Source organism: Lepus europaeus, chromosome 8 (genome assembly GCF_033115175.1).
Source record: "Lepus europaeus isolate LE1 chromosome 8, mLepTim1.pri, whole genome shotgun sequence".
NCBI classification, from domain to species: Eukaryota; Metazoa; Chordata; class Mammalia; order Lagomorpha; family Leporidae; genus Lepus; species Lepus europaeus.
The window spans coordinates 13,175,441-13,200,015 of NC_084834.1; the positions used below are offsets into that span (position 1 = coordinate 13,175,441).

Below are 24,575 nucleotides of genomic sequence, written 5' to 3' on the forward strand. Positions count from 1 at the left end.
GATGCGCCCGACGTTTGCACCGAGCCCGACCACGGTAGGGGCCCGGGCGTCTTGTGTCCTCTGCCCCTGGGTGCCCGCGGGGTTGCCGGAGCTCCTGGAGCGAGAAGGGGGCTTTCCTAGTCCCTCTGGGACCGGGAAGCGGTCGCCCAGCGACTCCTGGTCCCGAACCCCTGGCCAGTGCTCTGGAGCTGCGGTGGCATCCTCGGCTCTCTGCCAGGAAGGGTGTGCTTCCTGGCAGAGAGAGGGGCCGCGGTGCGAGTCGGGTGCTCCGACACGGGGCCGTGTGTGCTCCCGGGTTCTCAGCTTGGCTGCACGCTGCCTGGGCCTGTGTGCAAGGCGTCCGTTTCTCCCCGCTGGGGTCTCCTAACCCGTCCGGGAGGGGGCTATGCTTCCTGTTCCCCATGTCTGCTCCTGCCATGGCCCCGTCCGGTGCAGCAGTCCCACCAGCATGCCTTGAGTTGCCACGCAGGCTGCGAGTGCAGAAGGCTCCCGGGACCTGGCGTGGAGTGCCCCACTGCCCCTGGTGGCCCAGTGTGCGCAGGGGACTTAGGCGCGGGCACGCCGCGCTCCGCAAGGATGGTCCTCTGGGCCTCTGCTTCTCCTGAGATGTCCTTGCCCCGGCCCCTCCCCGGCCCGGCCCTGGTGCCTGCCTTCAGTTTCCCTTCGGTGGGATTTTTTGTTGCGTAGGCACACGCCCGTGCTTCTCCTTACTGACCTAGGTACCCACGTTAGGCGAGGGGAGATGTGGGGCTGGGAGAACCTTTTCTGCCTGATCTTCTAGGCGGAGGCAGGTGTGTTGTCTGAAAAGACCCTCACTCAACTCAGGCCAAGTATGCTATGTACTCTCTCTCTTCTTCCGCAGACACGGCGGAGCCCGGCACCCGGGAACCTCTTCCGGACGTGCCGCCTTCGCGCACGGATGCGCCCGACGTTTGCACCGAGCCCGACCACGGTAGGGGCCCGGGCGTCTTGTGTCCTCTGGCCCTGGGTGCCCGCGGGGTTGCCGGAGCTCCTGGAGCGAGAAGGGGGCTTTCCTAGTCCCTCCGGGACCGGGAAGCGGTCGCCCAGCGACTCCTGGTCCCGAACCCCTGGCCAGTGCTCTGGAGCTGCGGTGGCATCCTCGGCTCTCTGCCAGGAAGGGTGTGCTTCCTGGCAGAGAGAGGGGCCGCGGTGCGAGTCGGGTGCTCCGACACGGGGCCGTGTGTGCTCCCGGGTTCTCAGCTTGGCTGCACGCTGCCTGGGCCTGTGTGCAAGGCGTCCGTTTCTCCCCGCTGGGGTCTCCTAACCCGTCCGGGAGGGGGCTATGCTTCCTGTTCCCCACGTCTGCTCCTGCCATGGCCCCGTCCGGTGCAGCAGTCCCACCAGCATGCCTTGAGTTGCCACGCAGGCTGCGAGTGCAGAAGGCTCCCGGGACCTGGCGTGGAGTGCCCCACTGCCCCTGGTGGCCCAGTGTGCGCAGGGGACTTAGGCGCGGGCACGCCGCGCTCCGCAAGGATGGTCCTCTGGGCCTCTGCTTCTCCTGAGATGTCCTTGCCCCGGCCCCTCCCCGGCCCGGCCCTGGTGCCTGTCTTCAGTTTCCCTTCGGTGGGATTTTTTGTTGCGTAGGCACACGCCCGTGCTTCTCCTTACTGACCTAGGTACCCACGTTAGGCGAGGGGAGATGTGGGGCTGGGAGAACCTTTTCTGCCTGATCTTCTAGGCGGAGGCAGGTGTGTTGTCTGAAAAGACCCTCACTCAACTCAGGCCAAGTATGCTATGTACTCTCTCTCTTCTTCCGCAGACACGGCGGAGCCCGGCACCCGGGAACCTCTTCCGGACGTGCCGCCTTCGCGCACGGATGCGCCCGACGTTTGCACCGAGCCCGACCACGGTAGGGGCCCGGGCGTCTTGTGTCCTCTGCCCCTGGGTGCCCGCGGGGTTGCCGGAGCTCCTGGAGCGAGAAGGGGGCTTTCCTAGTCCCTCCGGGACCGGGAAGCGGTCGCCCAGCGACTCCTGGTCCCGAACCCCTGGCCAGTGCTCTGGAGCTGCGGTGGCATCCTCGGCTCTCTGCCAGGAAGGGTGTGCTTCCTGGCAGAGAGAGGGGCCGCGGTGCGAGTCGGGTGCTCCGACACGGGGCCGTGTGTGCTCCCGGGTTCTCAGCTTGGCTGCACGCTGCCTGGGCCTGTGTGCAAGGCGTCCGTTTCTCCCCGCTGGGGTCTCCTAACCCGTCCGGGAGGGGGCTATGCTTCCTGTTCCCCACGTCTGCTCCTGCCATGGCCCCGTCCGGTGCAGCAGTCCCACCAGCATGCCTTGAGTTGCCACGCAGGCTGCGAGTGCAGAAGGCTCCCGGGACCTGGCGTGGAGTGCCCCACTGCCCCTGGTGGCCCAGTGTGCGCAGGGGACTTAGGCGCGGGCACGCCGCGCTCCGCAAGGATGGTCCTCTGGGCCTCTGCTTCTCCTGAGATGTCCTTGCCCCGGCCCCTCCCCGGCCCGGCCCTGGTGCCTGCCTTCAGTTTCCCTTCGGTGGGATTTTTTGTTGCGTAGGCACACGCCCGTGCTTCTCCTTACTGACCTAGGTACCCACGTTAGGCGAGGGGAGATGTGGGGCTGGGAGAACCTTTTCTGCCTGATCTTCTAGGCGGAGGCAGGTGTGTTGTCTGAAAAGACCCTCACTCAACTCAGGCCAAGTATGCTATGTACTCTCTCTCTTCTTCCGCAGACACGGCGGAGCCCGGCACCCGGGAACCTCTTCCGGACGTGCCGCCTTCGCGCACGGATGCGCCCGACGTTTGCACCGAGCCCGACCACGGTAGGGGCCCGGGCGTCTTGTGTCCTCTGGCCCTGGGTGCCCGCGGGGTTGCCGGAGCTCCTGGAGCGAGAAGGGGGCTTTCCTAGTCCCTCCGGGACCGGGAAGCGGTCGCCCAGCGACTCCTGGTCCCGAACCCCTGGCCAGTGCTCTGGAGCTGCGGTGGCATCCTCGGCTCTCTGCCAGGAAGGGTGTGCTTCCTGGCAGAGAGAGGGGCCGCGGTGCGAGTCGGGTGCTCCGACACGGGGCCGTGTGTGCTCCCGGGTTCTCAGCTTGGCTGCACGCTGCCTGGGCCTGTGTGCAAGGCGTCCGTTTCTCCCCGCTGGGGTCTCCTAACCCGTCCGGGAGGGGGCTATGCTTCCTGTTCCCCACGTCTGCTCCTGCCATGGCCCCGTCCGGTGCAGCAGTCCCACCAGCATGCCTTGAGTTGCCACGCAGGCTGCGAGTGCAGAAGGCTCCCGGGACCTGGCGTGGAGTGCCCCACTGCCCCTGGTGGCCCAGTGTGCGCAGGGGACTTAGGCGCGGGCACGCCGCGCTCCGCAAGGATGGTCCTCTGGGCCTCTGCTTCTCCTGAGATGTCCTTGCCCCGGCCCCTCCCCGGCCCGGCCCTGGTGCCTGCCTTCAGTTTCCCTTCGGTGGGATTTTTTGTTGCGTAGGCACACGCCCGTGCTTCTCCTTACTGACCTAGGTACCCACGTTAGGCGAGGGGAGATGTGGGGCTGGGAGAACCTTTTCTGCCTGATCTTCTAGGCGGAGGCAGGTGTGTTGTCTGAAAAGACCCTCACTCAACTCAGGCCAAGTATGCTATGTACTCTCTCTCTTCTTCCGCAGACACGGCGGAGCCCGGCACCCGGGAACCTCTTCCGGACGTGCCGCCTTCGCGCACGGATGCGCCCGACGTTTGCACCGAGCCCGACCACGGTAGGGGCCCGGGCGTCTTGTGTCCTCTGGCCCTGGGTGCCCGCGGGGTTGCCGGAGCTCCTGGAGCGAGAAGGGGGCTTTCCTAGTCCCTCCGGGACCGGGAAGCGGTCGCCCAGCGACTCCTGGTCCCGAACCCCTGGCCAGTGCTCTGGAGCTGCGGTGGCATCCTCGGCTCTCTGCCAGGAAGGGTGTGCTTCCTGGCAGAGAGAGGGGCCGCGGTGCGAGTCGGGTGCTCCGACACGGGGCCGTGTGTGCTCCCGGGTTCTCAGCTTGGCTGCACGCTGCCTGGGCCTGTGTGCAAGGCGTCCGTTTCTCCCCGCTGGGGTCTCCTAACCCGTCCGGGAGGGGGCTATGCTTCCTGTTCCCCACGTCTGCTCCTGCCATGGCCCCGTCCGGTGCAGCAGTCCCACCAGCATGCCTTGAGTTGCCACGCAGGCTGCGAGTGCAGAAGGCTCCCGGGACCTGGCGTGGAGTGCCCCACTGCCCCTGGTGGCCCAGTGTGCGCAGGGGACTTAGGCGCGGGCACGCCGCGCTCCGCAAGGATGGTCCTCTGGGCCTCTGCTTCTCCTGAGATGTCCTTGCCCCGGCCCCTCCCCGGCCCGGCCCTGGTGCCTGCCTTCAGTTTCCCTTCGGTGGGATTTTTTGTTGCGTAGGCACACGCCCGTGCTTCTCCTTACTGACCTAGGTACCCACGTTAGGCGAGGGGAGATGTGGGGCTGGGAGAACCTTTTCTGCCTGATCTTCTAGGCGGAGGCAGGTGTGTTGTCTGAAAAGACCCTCACTCAACTCAGGCCAAGTATGCTATGTACTCTCTCTCTTCTTCCGCAGACACGGCGGAGCCCGGCACCCGGGAACCTCTTCCGGACGTGCCGCCTTCGCGCACGGATGCGCCCGACGTTTGCACCGAGCCCGACCACGGTAGGGGCCCGGGCGTCTTGTGTCCTCTGCCCCTGGGTGCCCGCGGGGTTGCCGGAGCTCCTGGAGCGAGAAGGGGGCTTTCCTAGTCCCTCCGGGACCGGGAAGCGGTCGCCCAGCGACTCCTGGTCCCGAACCCCTGGCCAGTGCTCTGGAGCTGCGGTGGCATCCTCGGCTCTCTGCCAGGAAGGGTGTGCTTCCTGGCAGAGAGAGGGGCCGCGGTGCGAGTCGGGTGCTCCGACACGGGGCCGTGTGTGCTCCCGGGTTCTCAGCTTGGCTGCACGCTGCCTGGGCCTGTGTGCAAGGCGTCCGTTTCTCCCCGCTGGGGTCTCCTAACCCGTCCGGGAGGGGGCTATGCTTCCTGTTCCCCACGTCTGCTCCTGCCATGGCCCCGTCCGGTGCAGCAGTCCCACCAGCATGCCTTGAGTTGCCACGCAGGCTGCGAGTGCAGAAGGCTCCCGGGACCTGGCGTGGAGTGCCCCACTGCCCCTGGTGGCCCAGTGTGCGCAGGGGACTTAGGCGCGGGCACGCCGCGCTCCGCAAGGATGGTCCTCTGGGCCTCTGCTTCTCCTGAGATGTCCTTGCCCCGGCCCCTCCCCGGCCCGGCCCTGGTGCCTGCCTTCAGTTTCCCTTCGGTGGGATTTTTTGTTGCGTAGGCACACGCCCGTGCTTCTCCTTACTGACCTAGGTACCCACGTTAGGCGAGGGGAGATGTGGGGCTGGGAGAACCTTTTCTGCCTGATCTTCTAGGCGGAGGCAGGTGTGTTGTCTGAAAAGACCCTCACTCAACTCAGGCCAAGTATGCTATGTACTCTCTCTCTTCTTCCGCAGACACGGCGGAGCCCGGCACCCGGGAACCTCTTCCGGACGTGCCGCCTTCGCGCACGGATGCGCCCGACGTTTGCACCGAGCCCGACCACGGTAGGGGCCCGGGCGTCTTGTGTCCTCTGGCCCTGGGTGCCCGCGGGGTTGCCGGAGCTCCTGGAGCGAGAAGGGGGCTTTCCTAGTCCCTCCGGGACCGGGAAGCGGTCGCCCAGCGACTCCTGGTCCCGAACCCCTGGCCAGTGCTCTGGAGCTGCGGTGGCATCCTCGGCTCTCTGCCAGGAAGGGTGTGCTTCCTGGCAGAGAGAGGGGCCGCGGTGCGAGTCGGGTGCTCCGACACGGGGCCGTGTGTGCTCCCGGGTTCTCAGCTTGGCTGCACGCTGCCTGGGCCTGTGTGCAAGGCGTCCGTTTCTCCCCGCTGGGGTCTCCTAACCCGTCCGGGAGGGGGCTATGCTTCCTGTTCCCCACGTCTGCTCCTGCCATGGCCCCGTCCGGTGCAGCAGTCCCACCAGCATGCCTTGAGTTGCCACGCAGGCTGCGAGTGCAGAAGGCTCCCGGGACCTGGCGTGGAGTGCCCCACTGCCCCTGGTGGCCCAGTGTGCGCAGGGGACTTAGGCGCGGGCACGCCGCGCTCCGCAAGGATGGTCCTCTGGGCCTCTGCTTCTCCTGAGATGTCCTTGCCCCGGCCCCTCCCCGGCCCGGCCCTGGTGCCTGCCTTCAGTTTCCCTTCGGTGGGATTTTTTGTTGCGTAGGCACACGCCCGTGCTTCTCCTTACTGACCTAGGTACCCACGTTAGGCGAGGGGAGATGTGGGGCTGGGAGAACCTTTTCTGCCTGATCTTCTAGGCGGAGGCAGGTGTGTTGTCTGAAAAGACCCTCACTCAACTCAGGCCAAGTATGCTATGTACTCTCTCTCTTCTTCCGCAGACACGGCGGAGCCCGGCACCCGGGAACCTCTTCCGGACGTGCCGCCTTCGCGCACGGATGCGCCCGACGTTTGCACCGAGCCCGACCACGGTAGGGGCCCGGGCGTCTTGTGTCCTCTGGCCCTGGGTGCCCGCGGGGTTGCCGGAGCTCCTGGAGCGAGAAGGGGGCTTTCCTAGTCCCTCCGGGACCGGGAAGCGGTCGCCCAGCGACTCCTGGTCCCGAACCCCTGGCCAGTGCTCTGGAGCTGCGGTGGCATCCTCGGCTCTCTGCCAGGAAGGGTGTGCTTCCTGGCAGAGAGAGGGGCCGCGGTGCGAGTCGGGTGCTCCGACACGGGGCCGTGTGTGCTCCCGGGTTCTCAGCTTGGCTGCACGCTGCCTGGGCCTGTGTGCAAGGCGTCCGTTTCTCCCCGCTGGGGTCTCCTAACCCGTCCGGGAGGGGGCTATGCTTCCTGTTCCCCACGTCTGCTCCTGCCATGGCCCCGTCCGGTGCAGCAGTCCCACCAGCATGCCTTGAGTTGCCACGCAGGCTGCGAGTGCAGAAGGCTCCCGGGACCTGGCGTGGAGTGCCCCACTGCCCCTGGTGGCCCAGTGTGCGCAGGGGACTTAGGCGCGGGCACGCCGCGCTCCGCAAGGATGGTCCTCTGGGCCTCTGCTTCTCCTGAGATGTCCTTGCCCCGGCCCCTCCCCGGCCCGGCCCTGGTGCCTGCCTTCAGTTTCCCTTCGGTGGGATTTTTTGTTGCGTAGGCACACGCCCGTGCTTCTCCTTACTGACCTAGGTACCCACGTTAGGCGAGGGGAGATGTGGGGCTGGGAGAACCTTTTCTGCCTGATCTTCTAGGCGGAGGCAGGTGTGTTGTCTGAAAAGACCCTCACTCAACTCAGGCCAAGTATGCTATGTACTCTCTCTCTTCTTCCGCAGACACGGCGGAGCCCGGCACCCGGGAACCTCTTCCGGACGTGCCGCCTTCGCGCACGGATGCGCCCGACGTTTGCACCGAGCCCGACCACGGTAGGGGCCCGGGCGTCTTGTGTCCTCTGGCCCTGGGTGCCCGCGGGGTTGCCGGAGCTCCTGGAGCGAGAAGGGGGCTTTCCTAGTCCCTCCGGGACCGGGAAGCGGTCGCCCAGCGACTCCTGGTCCCGAACCCCTGGCCAGTGCTCTGGAGCTGCGGTGGCATCCTCGGCTCTCTGCCAGGAAGGGTGTGCTTCCTGGCAGAGAGAGGGGCCGCGGTGCGAGTCGGGTGCTCCGACACGGGGCCGTGTGTGCTCCCGGGTTCTCAGCTTGGCTGCACGCTGCCTGGGCCTGTGTGCAAGGCGTCCGTTTCTCCCCGCTGGGGTCTCCTAACCCGTCCGGGAGGGGGCTATGCTTCCTGTTCCCCACGTCTGCTCCTGCCATGGCCCCGTCCGGTGCAGCAGTCCCACCAGCATGCCTTGAGTTGCCACGCAGGCTGCGAGTGCAGAAGGCTCCCGGGACCTGGCGTGGAGTGCCCCACTGCCCCTGGTGGCCCAGTGTGCGCAGGGGACTTAGGCGCGGGCACGCCGCGCTCCGCAAGGATGGTCCTCTGGGCCTCTGCTTCTCCTGAGATGTCCTTGCCCCGGCCCCTCCCCGGCCCGGCCCTGGTGCCTGCCTTCAGTTTCCCTTCGGTGGGATTTTTTGTTGCGTAGGCACACGCCCGTGCTTCTCCTTACTGACCTAGGTACCCACGTTAGGCGAGGGGAGATGTGGGGCTGGGAGAACCTTTTCTGCCTGATCTTCTAGGCGGAGGCAGGTGTGTTGTCTGAAAAGACCCTCACTCAACTCAGGCCAAGTATGCTATGTACTCTCTCTCTTCTTCCGCAGACACGGCGGAGCCCGGCACCCGGGAACCTCTTCCGGACGTGCCGCCTTCGCGCACGGATGCGCCCGACGTTTGCACCGAGCCCGACCACGGTAGGGGCCCGGGCGTCTTGTGTCCTCTGGCCCTGGGTGCCCGCGGGGTTGCCGGAGCTCCTGGAGCGAGAAGGGGGCTTTCCTAGTCCCTCCGGGACCGGGAAGCGGTCGCCCAGCGACTCCTGGTCCCGAACCCCTGGCCAGTGCTCTGGAGCTGCGGTGGCATCCTCGGCTCTCTGCCAGGAAGGGTGTGCTTCCTGGCAGAGAGAGGGGCCGCGGTGCGAGTCGGGTGCTCCGACACGGGGCCGTGTGTGCTCCCGGGTTCTCAGCTTGGCTGCACGCTGCCTGGGCCTGTGTGCAAGGCGTCCGTTTCTCCCCGCTGGGGTCTCCTAACCCGTCCGGGAGGGGGCTATGCTTCCTGTTCCCCACGTCTGCTCCTGCCATGGCCCCGTCCGGTGCAGCAGTCCCACCAGCATGCCTTGAGTTGCCACGCAGGCTGCGAGTGCAGAAGGCTCCCGGGACCTGGCGTGGAGTGCCCCACTGCCCCTGGTGGCCCAGTGTGCGCAGGGGACTTAGGCGCGGGCACGCCGCGCTCCGCAAGGATGGTCCTCTGGGCCTCTGCTTCTCCTGAGATGTCCTTGCCCCGGCCCCTCCCTGGCCCGGCCCTGGTGCCTGCCTTCAGTTTCCCTTCGGTGGGATTTTTTGTTGCGTAGGCACACGCCCGTGCTTCTCCTTACTGACCTAGGTACCCACGTTAGGCGAGGGGAGATGTGGGGCTGGGAGAACCTTTTCTGCCTGATCTTCTAGGCGGAGGCAGGTGTGTTGTCTGAAAAGACCCTCACTCAACTCAGGCCAAGTATGCTATGTACTCTCTCTCTTCTTCCGCAGACACGGCGGAGCCCGGCACCCGGGAACCTCTTCCGGACGTGCCGCCTTCGCGCACGGATGCGCCCGACGTTTGCACCGAGCCCGACCACGGTAGGGGCCCGGGCGTCTTGTGTCCTCTGGCCCTGGGTGCCCGCGGGGTTGCCGGAGCTCCTGGAGCGAGAAGGGGGCTTTCCTAGTCCCTCCGGGACCGGGAAGCGGTCGCCCAGCGACTCCTGGTCCCGAACCCCTGGCCAGTGCTCTGGAGCTGCGGTGGCATCCTCGGCTCTCTGCCAGGAAGGGTGTGCTTCCTGGCAGAGAGAGGGGCCGCGGTGCGAGTCGGGTGCTCCGACACGGGGCCGTGTGTGCTCCCGGGTTCTCAGCTTGGCTGCACGCTGCCTGGGCCTGTGTGCAAGGCGTCCGTTTCTCCCCGCTGGGGTCTCCTAACCCGTCCGGGAGGGGGCTATGCTTCCTGTTCCCCACGTCTGCTCCTGCCATGGCCCCGTCCGGTGCAGCAGTCCCACCAGCATGCCTTGAGTTGCCACGCAGGCTGCGAGTGCAGAAGGCTCCCGGGACCTGGCGTGGAGTGCCCCACTGCCCCTGGTGGCCCAGTGTGCGCAGGGGACTTAGGCGCGGGCACGCCGCGCTCCGCAAGGATGGTCCTCTGGGCCTCTGCTTCTCCTGAGATGTCCTTGCCCCGGCCCCTCCCCGGCCCGGCCCTGGTGCCTGCCTTCAGTTTCCCTTCGGTGGGATTTTTTGTTGCGTAGGCACACGCCCGTGCTTCTCCTTACTGACCTAGGTACCCACGTTAGGCGAGGGGAGATGTGGGGCTGGGAGAACCTTTTCTGCCTGATCTTCTAGGCGGAGGCAGGTGTGTTGTCTGAAAAGACCCTCACTCAACTCAGGCCAAGTATGCTATGTACTCTCTCTCTTCTTCCGCAGACACGGCGGAGCCCGGCACCCGGGAACCTCTTCCGGACGTGCCGCCTTCGCGCACGGATGCGCCCGACGTTTGCACCGAGCCCGACCACGGTAGGGGCCCGGGCGTCTTGTGTCCTCTGGCCCTGGGTGCCCGCGGGGTTGCCGGAGCTCCTGGAGCGAGAAGGGGGCTTTCCTAGTCCCTCCGGGACCGGGAAGCGGTCGCCCAGCGACTCCTGGTCCCGAACCCCTGGCCAGTGCTCTGGAGCTGCGGTGGCATCCTCGGCTCTCTGCCAGGAAGGGTGTGCTTCCTGGCAGAGAGAGGGGCCGCGGTGCGAGTCGGGTGCTCCGACACGGGGCCGTGTGTGCTCCCGGGTTCTCAGCTTGGCTGCACGCTGCCTGGGCCTGTGTGCAAGGCGTCCGTTTCTCCCCGCTGGGGTCTCCTAACCCGTCCGGGAGGGGGCTATGCTTCCTGTTCCCCACGTCTGCTCCTGCCATGGCCCCGTCCGGTGCAGCAGTCCCACCAGCATGCCTTGAGTTGCCACGCAGGCTGCGAGTGCAGAAGGCTCCCGGGACCTGGCGTGGAGTGCCCCACTGCCCCTGGTGGCCCAGTGTGCGCAGGGGACTTAGGCGCGGGCACGCCGCGCTCCGCAAGGATGGTCCTCTGGGCCTCTGCTTCTCCTGAGATGTCCTTGCCCCGGCCCCTCCCCGGCCCGGCCCTGGTGCCTGCCTTCAGTTTCCCTTCGGTGGGATTTTTTGTTGCGTAGGCACACGCCCGTGCTTCTCCTTACTGACCTAGGTACCCACGTTAGGCGAGGGGAGATGTGGGGCTGGGAGAACCTTTTCTGCCTGATCTTCTAGGCGGAGGCAGGTGTGTTGTCTGAAAAGACCCTCACTCAACTCAGGCCAAGTATGCTATGTACTCTCTCTCTTCTTCCGCAGACACGGCGGAGCCCGGCACCCGGGAACCTCTTCCGGACGTGCCGCCTTCGCGCACGGATGCGCCCGACGTTTGCACCGAGCCCGACCACGGTAGGGGCCCGGGCGTCTTGTGTCCTCTGGCCCTGGGTGCCCGCGGGGTTGCCGGAGCTCCTGGAGCGAGAAGGGGGCTTTCCTAGTCCCTCCGGGACCGGGAAGCGGTCGCCCAGCGACTCCTGGTCCCGAACCCCTGGCCAGTGCTCTGGAGCTGCGGTGGCATCCTCGGCTCTCTGCCAGGAAGGGTGTGCTTCCTGGCAGAGAGAGGGGCCGCGGTGCGAGTCGGGTGCTCCGACACGGGGCCGTGTGTGCTCCCGGGTTCTCAGCTTGGCTGCACGCTGCCTGGGCCTGTGTGCAAGGCGTCCGTTTCTCCCCGCTGGGGTCTCCTAACCCGTCCGGGAGGGGGCTATGCTTCCTGTTCCCCACGTCTGCTCCTGCCATGGCCCCGTCCGGTGCAGCAGTCCCACCAGCATGCCTTGAGTTGCCACGCAGGCTGCGAGTGCAGAAGGCTCCCGGGACCTGGCGTGGAGTGCCCCACTGCCCCTGGTGGCCCAGTGTGCGCAGGGGACTTAGGCGCGGGCACGCCGCGCTCCGCAAGGATGGTCCTCTGGGCCTCTGCTTCTCCTGAGATGTCCTTGCCCCGGCCCCTCCCCGGCCCGGCCCTGGTGCCTGCCTTCAGTTTCCCTTCGGTGGGATTTTTTGTTGCGTAGGCACACGCCCGTGCTTCTCCTTACTGACCTAGGTACCCACGTTAGGCGAGGGGAGATGTGGGGCTGGGAGAACCTTTTCTGCCTGATCTTCTAGGCGGAGGCAGGTGTGTTGTCTGAAAAGACCCTCACTCAACTCAGGCCAAGTATGCTATGTACTCTCTCTCTTCTTCCGCAGACACGGCGGAGCCCGGCACCCGGGAACCTCTTCCGGACGTGCCGCCTTCGCGCACGGATGCGCCCGACGTTTGCACCGAGCCCGACCACGGTAGGGGCCCGGGCGTCTTGTGTCCTCTGCCCCTGGGTGCCCGCGGGGTTGCCGGAGCTCCTGGAGCGAGAAGGGGGCTTTCCTAGTCCCTCCGGGACCGGGAAGCGGTCGCCCAGCGACTCCTGGTCCCGAACCCCTGGCCAGTGCTCTGGAGCTGCGGTGGCATCCTCGGCTCTCTGCCAGGAAGGGTGTGCTTCCTGGCAGAGAGAGGGGCCGCGGTGCGAGTCGGGTGCTCCGACACGGGGCCGTGTGTGCTCCCGGGTTCTCAGCTTGGCTGCACGCTGCCTGGGCCTGTGTGCAAGGCGTCCGTTTCTCCCCGCTGGGGTCTCCTAACCCGTCCGGGAGGGGGCTATGCTTCCTGTTCCCCACGTCTGCTCCTGCCATGGCCCCGTCCGGTGCAGCAGTCCCACCAGCATGCCTTGAGTTGCCACGCAGGCTGCGAGTGCAGAAGGCTCCCGGGACCTGGCGTGGAGTGCCCCACTGCCCCTGGTGGCCCAGTGTGCGCAGGGGACTTAGGCGCGGGCACGCCGCGCTCCGCAAGGATGGTCCTCTGGGCCTCTGCTTCTCCTGAGATGTCCTTGCCCCGGCCCCTCCCCGGCCCGGCCCTGGTGCCTGCCTTCAGTTTCCCTTCGGTGGGATTTTTTGTTGCGTAGGCACACGCCCGTGCTTCTCCTTACTGACCTAGGTACCCACGTTAGGCGAGGGGAGATGTGGGGCTGGGAGAACCTTTTCTGCCTGATCTTCTAGGCGGAGGCAGGTGTGTTGTCTGAAAAGACCCTCACTCAACTCAGGCCAAGTATGCTATGTACTCTCTCTCTTCTTCCGCAGACACGGCGGAGCCCGGCACCCGGGAACCTCTTCCGGACGTGCCGCCTTCGCGCACGGATGCGCCCGACGTTTGCACCGAGCCCGACCACGGTAGGGGCCCGGGCGTCTTGTGTCCTCTGGCCCTGGGTGCCCGCGGGGTTGCCGGAGCTCCTGGAGCGAGAAGGGGGCTTTCCTAGTCCCTCCGGGACCGGGAAGCGGTCGCCCAGCGACTCCTGGTCCCGAACCCCTGGCCAGTGCTCTGGAGCTGCGGTGGCATCCTCGGCTCTCTGCCAGGAAGGGTGTGCTTCCTGGCAGAGAGAGGGGCCGCGGTGCGAGTCGGGTGCTCCGACACGGGGCCGTGTGTGCTCCCGGGTTCTCAGCTTGGCTGCACGCTGCCTGGGCCTGTGTGCAAGGCGTCCGTTTCTCCCCGCTGGGGTCTCCTAACCCGTCCGGGAGGGGGCTATGCTTCCTGTTCCCCACGTCTGCTCCTGCCATGGCCCCGTCCGGTGCAGCAGTCCCACCAGCATGCCTTGAGTTGCCACGCAGGCTGCGAGTGCAGAAGGCTCCCGGGACCTGGCGTGGAGTGCCCCACTGCCCCTGGTGGCCCAGTGTGCGCAGGGGACTTAGGCGCGGGCACGCCGCGCTCCGCAAGGATGGTCCTCTGGGCCTCTGCTTCTCCTGAGATGTCCTTGCCCCGGCCCCTCCCCGGCCCGGCCCTGGTGCCTGCCTTCAGTTTCCCTTCGGTGGGATTTTTTGTTGCGTAGGCACACGCCCGTGCTTCTCCTTACTGACCTAGGTACCCACGTTAGGCGAGGGGAGATGTGGGGCTGGGAGAACCTTTTCTGCCTGATCTTCTAGGCGGAGGCAGGTGTGTTGTCTGAAAAGACCCTCACTCAACTCAGGCCAAGTATGCTATGTACTCTCTCTCTTCTTCCGCAGACACGGCGGAGCCCGGCACCCGGGAACCTCTTCCGGACGTGCCGCCTTCGCGCACGGATGCGCCCGACGTTTGCACCGAGCCCGACCACGGTAGGGGCCCGGGCGTCTTGTGTCCTCTGCCCCTGGGTGCCCGCGGGGTTGCCGGAGCTCCTGGAGCGAGAAGGGGGCTTTCCTAGTCCCTCCGGGACCGGGAAGCGGTCGCCCAGCGACTCCTGGTCCCGAACCCCTGGCCAGTGCTCTGGAGCTGCGGTGGCATCCTCGGCTCTCTGCCAGGAAGGATGTGCTTCCTGGCAGAGAGAGGGGCCGCGGTGCGAGTCGGGTGCTCCGACACGGGGCCGTGTGTGCTCCCGGGTTCTCAGCTTGGCTGCACGCTGCCTGGGCCTGTGTGCAAGGCGTCCGTTTCTCCCCGCTGGGGTCTCCTAACCCGTCCGGGAGGGGGCTATGCTTCCTGTTCCCCACGTCTGCTCCTGCCATGGCCCCGTCCGGTGCAGCAGTCCCACCAGCATGCCTTGAGTTGCCACGCAGGCTGCGAGTGCAGAAGGCTCCCGGGACCTGGCGTGGAGTGCCCCACTGCCCCTGGTGGCCCAGTGTGCGCAGGGGACTTAGGCGCGGGCACGCCGCGCTCCACAAGGATGGTCCTCTGGGCCTCTGCTTCTCCTGAGATGTCCTTGCCCCGGCCCCTCCCCGGCCCGGCCCTGGTGCCTGCCTTCAGTTTCCCTTCGGTGGGATTTTTTGTTGCGTAGGCACACGCCCGTGCTTCTCCTTACTGACCTAGGTACCCACGTTAGGCGAGGGGAGATGTGGGGCTGGGAGAACCTTTTCTGCCTGATCTTCTAGGCGGAGGCAGGTGTGTTGTCTGAAAAGACCCTCACTCAACTCAGGCCAAGTATGCTATGTACTCTCTCTCTTCTTCCGCAGACACGGCGGAGCCCGGCACCCGGGAACCTCTTCCGGACGTGCCGCCTTCGCGCACGGATGCGCCCGACGTTTGCACCGAGCCCGACCACGGTAGGGGCCCGGGCGTCTTGTGTCCTCTGCCCCTGGGTGCCCGCGGGGTTGCCGGAGCTCCTGGAGCGAGAAGGGGGCTTTCCTAGTCCCTCCGGGACCGGGAAGCGGTCGCCCAGCGACTCCTGGTCCCGAACCCCTGGCCAGTGCTCTGGAGCTGCGGTGGCATCCTCGGCTCTCTGCCAGGAAGGATGTGCTTCCTGGCAGAGAGAGGGGCCGCGGTGCGAGTCGGGTGCTCCGACACGGGGCCGTGTGTGCTCCCGGGTTCTCAGCTTGGCTGCACGCTGCCTGGGCCTGTGTGCAAGGCGTCCGTTTCTCCCCGCTGGGGTCTCCTAACCCGTCCGGGAGGGGGCTATGCTTCCTGTTCCCCACGTCTGCTCCTGCCATGGCCCCGTCCGGTGCAGCAGTCCCACCAGCATGCCTTGAGTTGCCACGCAGGCTGCGAGTGCAGAAGGCTCCCGGGACCTGGCGTGGAGTGCCCCACTGCCCCTGGTGGCCCAGTGTGCGCAGGGGACTTAGGCGCGGGCACGCCGCGCTCCGCAAGGATGGTCCTCTGGGCCTCTGCTTCTCCTGAGATGTCCTTGCCCCGGCCCCTCCCCGGCCCGGCCCTGGTGCCTGCCTTCAGTTTCCCTTCGGTGGGATTTTTTGTTGCGTAGGCACACGCCCGTGCTTCTCCTTACTGACCTAGGTACCCACGTTAGGCGAGGGGAGATGTGGGGCTGGGAGAACCTTTTCTGCCTGATCTTCTAGGCGGAGGCAGGTGTGTTGTCTGAAAAGACCCTCACTCAACTCAGGCCAAGTATGCTATGTACTCTCTCTCTTCTTCCGCAGACACGGCGGAGCCCGGCACCCGGGAACCTCTTCCGGACGTGCCGCCTTCGCGCACGGATGCGCCCGACGTTTGCACCGAGCCCGACCACGGTAGGGGCCCGGGCGTCTTGTGTCCTCTGCCCCTGGGTGCCCGCGGGGTTGCCGGAGCTCCTGGAGCGAGGAGGGGGCTTTCCTAGTCCCTCCGGGACCGGGAAGCGGTCGCCCAGCGACTCCTGGTCCCGAACCCCTGGCCAGTGCTCTGGAGCTGCGGTGGCATCCTCGGCTCTCTGCCAGGAAGGATGTGCTTCCTGGCAGAGAGAGGGGCCGCGGTGCGAGTCGGGTGCTCCGACACGGGGCCGTGTGTGCTCCCGGGTTCTCAGCTTGGCTGCACGCTGCCTGGGCCTGTGTGCAAGGCGTCCGTTTCTCCCCGCTGGGGTCTCCTAACCCGTCCGGGAGGGGGCTATGCTTCCTGTTCCCCACGTCTGCTCCTGCCATGGCCCCGTCCGGTGCAGCAGTCCCACCAGCATGCCTTGAGTTGCCACGCAGGCTGCGAGTGCAGAAGGCTCCCGGGACCTGGCGTGGAGTGCCCCACTGCCCCTGGTGGCCCAGTGTGCGCAGGGGACTTAGGCGCGGGCACGCCGCGCTCCGCAAGGATGGTCCTCTGGGCCTCTGCTTCTCCTGAGATGTCCTTGCCCCGGCCCCTCCCCGGCCCGGCCCTGGTGCCTGCCTTCAGTTTCCCTTCGGTGGGATTTTTTGTTGCGTAGGCACACGCCCGTGCTGAGTTGCCAGAGCTCCTGGAGTGAGAATGAGGGCTTTCCTATTCCCTCTTGGTCGGGAAGCTGTCTCCTAGTGATTATTTTTTCCTAGAAGTTGTCCTGTGTCCTAAGATTCCCTTGTCTTTTGCTTTCATGTATTTTTCATTTTGTCTATCAGTGTTTGAACTTGTTTAAAAGTGCTTTTTGAATCTCTTTTGCTTCGCTTTTCCTAACCTTCCTTAAATGTTTTCTTTTTTTTTTGTTTCTGTCCCTTAGTGGCACAGTCTCTCTCCGTGACCATTTTGTCTTTGCACTCTAATATGTATTTTGTTTCCTGTAATTTGCCATGATTTAGGAGATTTTTCTCAGTGTCCTCTTTCTGTGAATCCAAGATTTTCTGTTTTTTTCTGTTTCTTTGTAGGTGCTGTGGTCTCTCTAATCTTGTTACACAAGGTTGTCCCCAAACTTGTAGCGCCCTCAGTTGAACTTATGAGCAGTCTCTTTGGCTCATGTGTGGTTTGTGCTTTAGAGTTACTGGTTTTGTTCCTTTTGATGTGACATTTTTGTGGTGGAATGTTATTGCTAAGTGTCTAATTATTCTGACAACGTGTCTGTGTTTTCAACCTGTTTTGGAATCTTCATACTTTTGCTCAATATAGATGCGTTTCTTCAGTGTAGAGGTGCTCGTGTGCAAGTCGTGTCCTCCCTGACTGCCATTTGTCCTCATGAATCCTATCATTGGCTGAACACTGCTGCATAATGACTCGGCATTTTTGAATGTTCTCCGAGCCTTTTAGTTTTTCTTCCTTACTGTTTAGTTAGGAAATTATTTTTTGTTATTCTATACTAATGCTGAATGGAATCTGTCTTCTCAGTCACTCAATTCAGTATGCCTGGATCCTTCCATGGATGATATAATAGCAGAACCCTAATCAAGTGTCAAGTGTCAAGTTTTTTCGCTGAACCTAATGCTGCAGTGTGCAGTGGAGCCAACCTGCACCTACATTTGCATGTCGTTCCATTCCTGTTTTCCCCATTCGAACATATGTAAATATAGTAGAAATTTTTTCAGATATCGTCTGAGATGATGCCAAACTAAAAAACACTTTTGGACTACCTGTGACTTTACTTGTCTCCCAAGTAGACACCATTTGTCCCATTTGTACGTTACCAGATCTCTCATTACATCTTTCTCTATTCTTTGGATGTCTGGAATTGTCTTTGCAATTAGGAGTATCAAGATATGTCCTTGGACAGAAAGAAAACCTTTAAGAATGAGTGGAGCACAGGAAATGATTTTACTCCAGCTGTTTGAAATCCATGAGCCATTTCCCATAATGCATGTTTCCCTGTACGGGATCATGAGTCAGAATTGTCAGGAATATCCATTGTGAGTGTGTTCATCTCTGTGTTTCAGAGATACTGATTTTATTCCTCTCTGATGTGGAAATGGGTATACTGTCTGAAAAATCACCGAGGACTTATTTTCTTTCCCTTGCCCAAAGACCTGATGATTACATGGGAATCTGACATTTAGGATGGTATGATAACTGATCAAACCCAAACTGTGTCCAATGCTGCTAGCACCAGTCTCCCTTTGGGTACACTTCTGTTCTAACCTCTGTTCTCTTGAGCACTTGATGTGCTCACATATCAGAATGCCTTACAAGTTCCTTTGATATTCTCTGCTGATCCTTTCTCTGAACACTAGGGGTTACTTTTTCAATTTTTCCTTTGTGTTTCTTAGGTTGCTGGAAACCTTTGATTTTCTGTCCTGGAAGGATAGAGTTCCTAGGTACAACATTGCTCTTGGGGCACATTTACTGAGATAGCCAGTTTGCTTCCTGTGGCTCTACACTGGCCTCACAGGTGCACACTCAATATGCACTTTCCAAGATTACAAAGATGTTCAGTTTCTCTCTCCTTATGCTTTTGCAGCTGTTTATGGTCACTGCAATGCTTGGTACACAAGTTCTATACCACCACGTGCCATACACTTTTTTCCTTGTAGTATTCTATCTTTGCATTTGGTACTTCTGATATGTAGTTGATTGCTAGTTTATGATGTCTCAGAAACCTCCAGAAAGTGTTGATTTTGAGTACCATTTGCTCGGATGTCAAATCATTGATTTGCTTGTAATAGCAGGTCGAATGTGTTTTCTCAACCTATCCTAAGACAATTTTAGGTATATCTGCATCAGAATCAATCTAACCAACAGGGAAATCCTAACCATTTCCACACATATACCTGGCCCAAATCCTCCATGCAAAGAGAAGGGCATGCCTGAGCTTGGCATTTGTCAGACATGTCATTTGTACTCTGTTGCTTTACTGAAGAGTTGGCATGGTTGTTTAGTAGCTTGTCGCATCGTATCTACATTTCTGGAGCCCTCCATGAAGGATAAACTTGCCTAAATATTTGCATGACTTTGTCATGTGAATTTAAGTCTTCAGTTGCTGTCCAGGAGGGACCAGATTCCTTGATGGAGTTATCCATGTGGCTCCTGTACTAGGGACAGTGGGTTGTGCATCATATTATTCTTTTTTTTGAATTTTTTTATTTAATAAATGTGAATTTACAAAGAGAAACTTTTGTAGTGTTGTGGCTTCCCCCCCAACCTCCCTCCCTCCCACGGCCCTCTCCTCTCCCACTCCCTCTCCCATCCCGCCCTTCATTGAGTTTCATTTTCAATTACCTTCATACACTGAAGATCAACTTAGTATATATACTAAGCAAGGATTTCAACAGGCTGCCCTCACACAACTGCACAAGGTATAGGGTATTGTTCGACTAGTAGTGTTGTTTATAAGTTTCATAGTAAAACACATTAAGGACAGAGATCCTACATGGGGAGCATGTACCCAGTGACTCCCGTTGTTGATTTAACAATTGGCACTTATTTATGACATCAGCAATCACCCGAGAATCTTGCAGTGAGCTGTCTAGGCTATGGAAGCCCCTTGAGTTCACCAACTCTGAACTTGTTTAGTCAAGGCCGTATCACAGTGGAGGTTCCTTCCTCCCTTCAGAGAAAAGCGCCTCTCTCCTTGATGGCCTGTTCCTTCTGCTGGGGTCTTGTTCACCAGGATCTTTCATTTAGATTATTTTTGCCACCGTGTCATGGCTTTCCATGCCTGTGAGACTCTCATGGACCTTTTAGCCAGATTCGAATGTCCCAAGGGTTGATTCTGAGGCAGGAGTGCTGTTTTGGGCGTTTGCCATTCTATGAGTCTGCTGTGTGTCCTGCTTCCCCCGCAGGATCATTCTTTGCCTTTTAATTCTATCCTTCATTATTTGCTTACACTGATCTTATTTGTGAGATCTCTTCGACATATACCCTATCTTTTGGATCGGTTGTGTATTTATACTTATCACTTTACCAAGTGCACTGGCATTGGTACCTGCCTCCTTGGTAAGACTGAGTTGAAATCCCCTGGCGCATTTCTAGTGCCACCATTGGAGGTAAGTCCGAGTGAGCATGTGCCAACCTATATATCGCCTCCCTCTCTTATTCCCACTCCTATGTAATAGAGATCACTTTTCTGTTAATTTTAAATGCCTAAGAATGATTGTGTATTGATTACAGAGTTCAACCAGTGGTCGTATGTAGAACAAACAGAGCAACAACAATAACAACAACAAAAATACTAAAAGGAATAAAATAGTAAGTTGTTCCTCAATAGTCTAGGCAAGGGCTGATCATGTCATTGTTTCTCATAGTGTCCATTTCACTTCAATGGGTATCATTTTAGATACTCGTTCAGTTGCCATCGATCAGGGAGAACATATGATATTTGTCCCTTTTGGACTGGCTTATTTCACTCAGCATGATGTTTTCCAGCTTCCTCCATTTTGTTGTGAATGCCCGGATTTCATTGTTTTTTTACTGCTGTATAGTGTTCCATAGAGTACATATCCCATAGTTTCTTTATCCAGTCATCCGTTGATGGACATTTAGGTTGATTCCATGTCTTAGCTATTGTGAATTGAGCTGCAACAAATATTGAGGTGCAAATGGCTCTTTTTTCTCCCCTTTAATTCCATTTGGGTAAATTCCAAGGAGTGGGATGGCTGGGTCATGTGTAGTGCTATATTCAGGTTCCTGAGGACTCTCCAAACTGTCTTCCATAGTGGCTTTACCAGTTTGCATTCCCACCAACAGTGGATTAGTGTCCCTTTTCCCCTACATCCTCGCCAGCATCTGTTGTTGGTTGATTTCTGTATGTAAGCCAATCTAACCGGGGTGAGGTGAAACCTCATTGTGGTTTTGATCTGCATTTCCCTGATGGCTAGGGATCCTGAACATTTTTTCATGTGCCTGTTGGCCATTTGGATTTCCTCTTTTGAAAAATGTCTGTTAAGGACCTTGGCCCATTTTTTATTGGGTTGTTTGTTTTGATTTTGTGGTGTTTTTTTGATCATTTTATAGATTCTAGTTGTTAATCCTTTATCTGTTGTGTAGTTTGCAAATAATGTCTCCCATTCTGTCGGTTGCCTCTTCACTTTCTTGACTGTTTCCTTTGCTGTAAAGAAACTCTTCAATTTGAGGTAATCCCATTTGTTTATTTTATCTTTGATTACCCGTGCCTCTGGGGTCTTCTCCAGGAATTCTTTGCCTGTTCCAATATCTTGAAGGGTTTCCCCTATGCTCTCAATTAGTTTTATGGTGTTGTGGCGCATCTCTAGTTCTTTGATCCATGTTGAGTGGATTTTTGTATAAGGTGCAAGGTAGGGGTCTTGCTTCATACTTCGACATGTGGACATCCAGTTTTCCAATCACCATTTGTTGAAGAGGCTGTCCTTGTTCCAGGGGTTGGTTTTAGGTCCTTTGTCAAATATGAGTTGGTAATAGATGTTTGGATTGATCTCCGGTGTTTCTATTCTGTTCCATTGGTCTATCCATCTGTTTGATCTGTCCATTGGTGAGAGTGGGGTGTTGAAGTCCCCTGTTACTATTGTATTTGAATCTATATCTCCCTTTAAATCCTTTAGTAATTCTTTCAGGTAGCCAGGCACCCTGTTATTAGGTGCGTATGCATTTATAATAGTAATGTCTTCCTGTTGGGTAAATCCTTTAATCATTATATAGTGCCCTTCTCTGTCTCTTTTAATAGTTTTTATGTTCAAGTCTATTTTGTCTGATATCAGGATGGCCACTCCAGCTCTTTTTTGATTTCTGTTAGCTTGGAGTATCTTTTTCCATCCTTTCACTTTCAGTCTGCGTGCATCTTTGCTGATAAGGTGTGTCTCCTGAAGGCAGCATATAGATGGATTCTCTTTCTTGATCCAATCAGCTAGTCTATGTCTTTTGGTAGTAGAATTAAGACCATTCACATTCAGTGTGATTACTGTTAAGTACTGTCTTTTCTCATTCATGTTTCCTAAAGGAGCTGTTTATGTATTTTGAACTTTGTGTGTAGGTTACTCTACATTCGCTTTTTTTGGTAGTGAAGTTCTTGTTTTTGTATTTCTGTGTGCAGCACATCTTTGAGCAAGTGTTGTAGGGCTGGATGCATGGTTACAAATCCTTTCAGTTTCTGTTTGTCTTGGAAGATCTTTATTTCCCCTTCATTCATAAATGATAGCTTTGCAGGGTATAGTATTCTAGGTTGGCATTGTTTGTCTTTTAAAACTTGAAATATATCATGCCATTGTCTCCTTGCCTGTAGTGTTTGCGATGAGAAGTCTGGGGTGAGTCTGATTAACTTACCCCTGAATGTGATCTGTCGTTTTTCTCTGGCACATTTTAGGATTTGTTCTTTGTGTGTCACTGAGCTGAGTGTTGCCACAATGTGTCATGGTGAATTTCTCTTCTGGTCTACCCTGTTTGGAGTCCTGGCTATCTTTGAATTTGCCTGTTGTTATCCAGTTGCCTTTGTTTGAAGTTTTCTGATGTTATTTCATTGAAAACACCTTCCAATCCATTCTCTCTTTCCACCCCCTCAGGGACTCCTATTAACTGAACATTACACCGTTTGATTGAATCTTGTAGGTCTCCGACCATATTTTTTTAATTTTTTCATTTCTTCTTCCTGCGTTTGAACTGACTGTATTATTTCTGGAAGTTTGTCTTCGAATTCTGATATTCGGTCTTCTATTTCATCTGTTTGATTTCCGGGGGAATCCACGGTGTTTTTATATGGTCAATTGAGTTTTTCATTTCCAGTATTTCATTCTGGCTTCTCTTTAGGATCTCTAATCCTTGGGCTTGTTTTTCATTCCACTCTCGACACTGTTTCTCATTATTTCTAAGTAATCTTATTATTAATTTTCTGAATTCTTTTTCTGGCATGGTTTAAAATTCTTCTTCTTCAGCCTCTGTTATGGTTGGTTTAGCCTGCTCCATTGGCAAGTTTATGTGTTCTTCTATCTTCTTGTTGTGGGTTTTTGTTTTGTTTTTTGGCATTCCGTCTGGGTGGTTTTTCAGGTTGATTTCCCTCTGCTGTGGGCTGCTGAGTCTGTACCAATATCCAGTGTAAGCAGGCTGCTCTGCTTCTAGAGTTTGCTTATTTATGTTTTGCTTATTTATTTATTTTTTGTAACTTGTGTGGGCTGGTGTCAGGGCTTTCAGGTGCCAATCTCTGCCCCTTGGGGGCTGGTTTCCTTGTTCCTATGTTCGCCCTTATGTGTCTGTGCCTGGGGTTCGTTGGTCAGCCACTCTCACTGCACCTCCTGCGTGAGGAGTGTCAAGTAGCTCCAGACCACCTTTGGACTCTGCCCCTGCTGCTTCCTCCTCCGAAGCAGAGGCCAGCCTCCTTTAAGCCCGAATGTAAACAAACAGGATGGCTGCACTCTGCCTGCTGCAGCTCTGGTTGTGGGTTGGGCGGCTCCTAAGGATCCTTGCGTTTTCGATCCTTCAGTGCATCCCCCTGGATCCTGCCCTCTTCCTGTGGGTGCTATTTAATTTTTTTTCTTTCTGGAAACTTGAGTAGACTGGTGTCAGGGCTATGAGCTGCCCTCCCTCGCTGCCTGCCCCTGCACAAGGAGTGCAGTGTCCCTCCACTCCACCTTTGGGCCCCACCTCCGAAGGTTCGTGTGGAGGCAGAGGCAGTTCTCCTTTAAGCCCATATGTAAACAAACAAGATGGCTGCTCCCCGCCCGCTGCAGCTCCGATTTGGGGGAGGGATCCTGGATCCTGAATCGGGTTGTGCATCATATTGTTCTTTCGTGGCTCCCACTGGGACATGGAGAGAGCACTTTCTGAATTACTGGATGTCGGAGGCCACCTGACAAACCACACAGAGACACGCAGCAGTCAGTCAATTCATCACCACGTTTATTGCCTCGTCGCGTTCCAAGCCAAAGTAGGGGGCCCGGCGATGAGGGACTGGAGGCAGTCTCCCTAAGGAAACCCTTCAGTCTCTAGCCACGAGCACCAAGAAACACAAGGGTATATACCCCAGGCCCCATACAGATAACATTCATTGTGTGCAATCATGCATAGCACAGGAACGAAACAAGTTTACAAGGTAGCAAAGATCAGGGTACAAGCTCTGCAGATAGAGCAAAGAACATCATAAACCTTCATCAGAAGTCACATCCTGCCTGCAGGAATGTGGGATGAAAAATCTTGTGCCTACAGAACAAAAGTACAGGAAACAGGATTAGATAAGGGACAGCGTCAGCCTGCTGCATCTCATGTCGGGCCAGGGCCACTAGCCCCGACAACTGGATCCTTTCTTTTCATCTGTGACTGTTGTCTCATTTTCTCCAAGTGGAAGGGAAATTCTTTAAACTCACATGATTGCCAAGGACATAAACAAACCTCTAAGAATGATTTTCAACTTGCCAGTTGTTTTTCTCTCAAAACATGACAACATCTCCCCATTTTCTCCTAATTTGAATTTTTATAGACTTAGCCTTATTATGTCTCAGAAAACTTGTGAACATCCACATTATGAGAATGTGTTGTTTGGGTTGGAGATCACTTGTGTTCCTGCTTTCTGACATGGAGTTGGATCTGCATCTGAAAATCTACTTAGGCAACTTTTGTTTTTTCTTCCACAGGAAGTATGATAGTCTCACTGGAGTCAGACCCAGAATCAGGCATGGTGACTGACTAGAGCCTTTCAGTGGCAAATGATACCATGCCTCAGCTCAGTAGGGGTCCATATGTTTTATGTCTTCTGATCTATGAGATGCTGAAAATTTCATGTGGCATAAGTTCTGAGAACTCCTCTTCAATATGGCTACCATGCTTTCAGGCTAATGCTGAGAGCTACTTTTCCCAGAATGTTTGGCTATGTTTTCTTAATGTTCCTGAAACCTTTAGTTTCTGCCACGGAAGGAT

General features: G+C 58.3%; 1 protein-coding gene across 1 annotated transcript in view; it reads left to right on the top strand.

Moving 5' to 3' along the window:
• Positions 1-24,348, top strand: part of LOC133765213 (rho GTPase-activating protein 20-like) — a 61,363-nt gene extending 37,015 nt beyond the window's left edge. Inside the window, exon 9 of the mRNA XM_062198876.1 lies at positions 24,293-24,348. Within this exon, the coding sequence (XP_062054860.1) occupies positions 24,293-24,348 (56 nt within the window). The remainder of the gene's footprint in view (positions 1-24,292) is intronic.
• Positions 24,349-24,575: the final 227 nt, after the last annotated feature.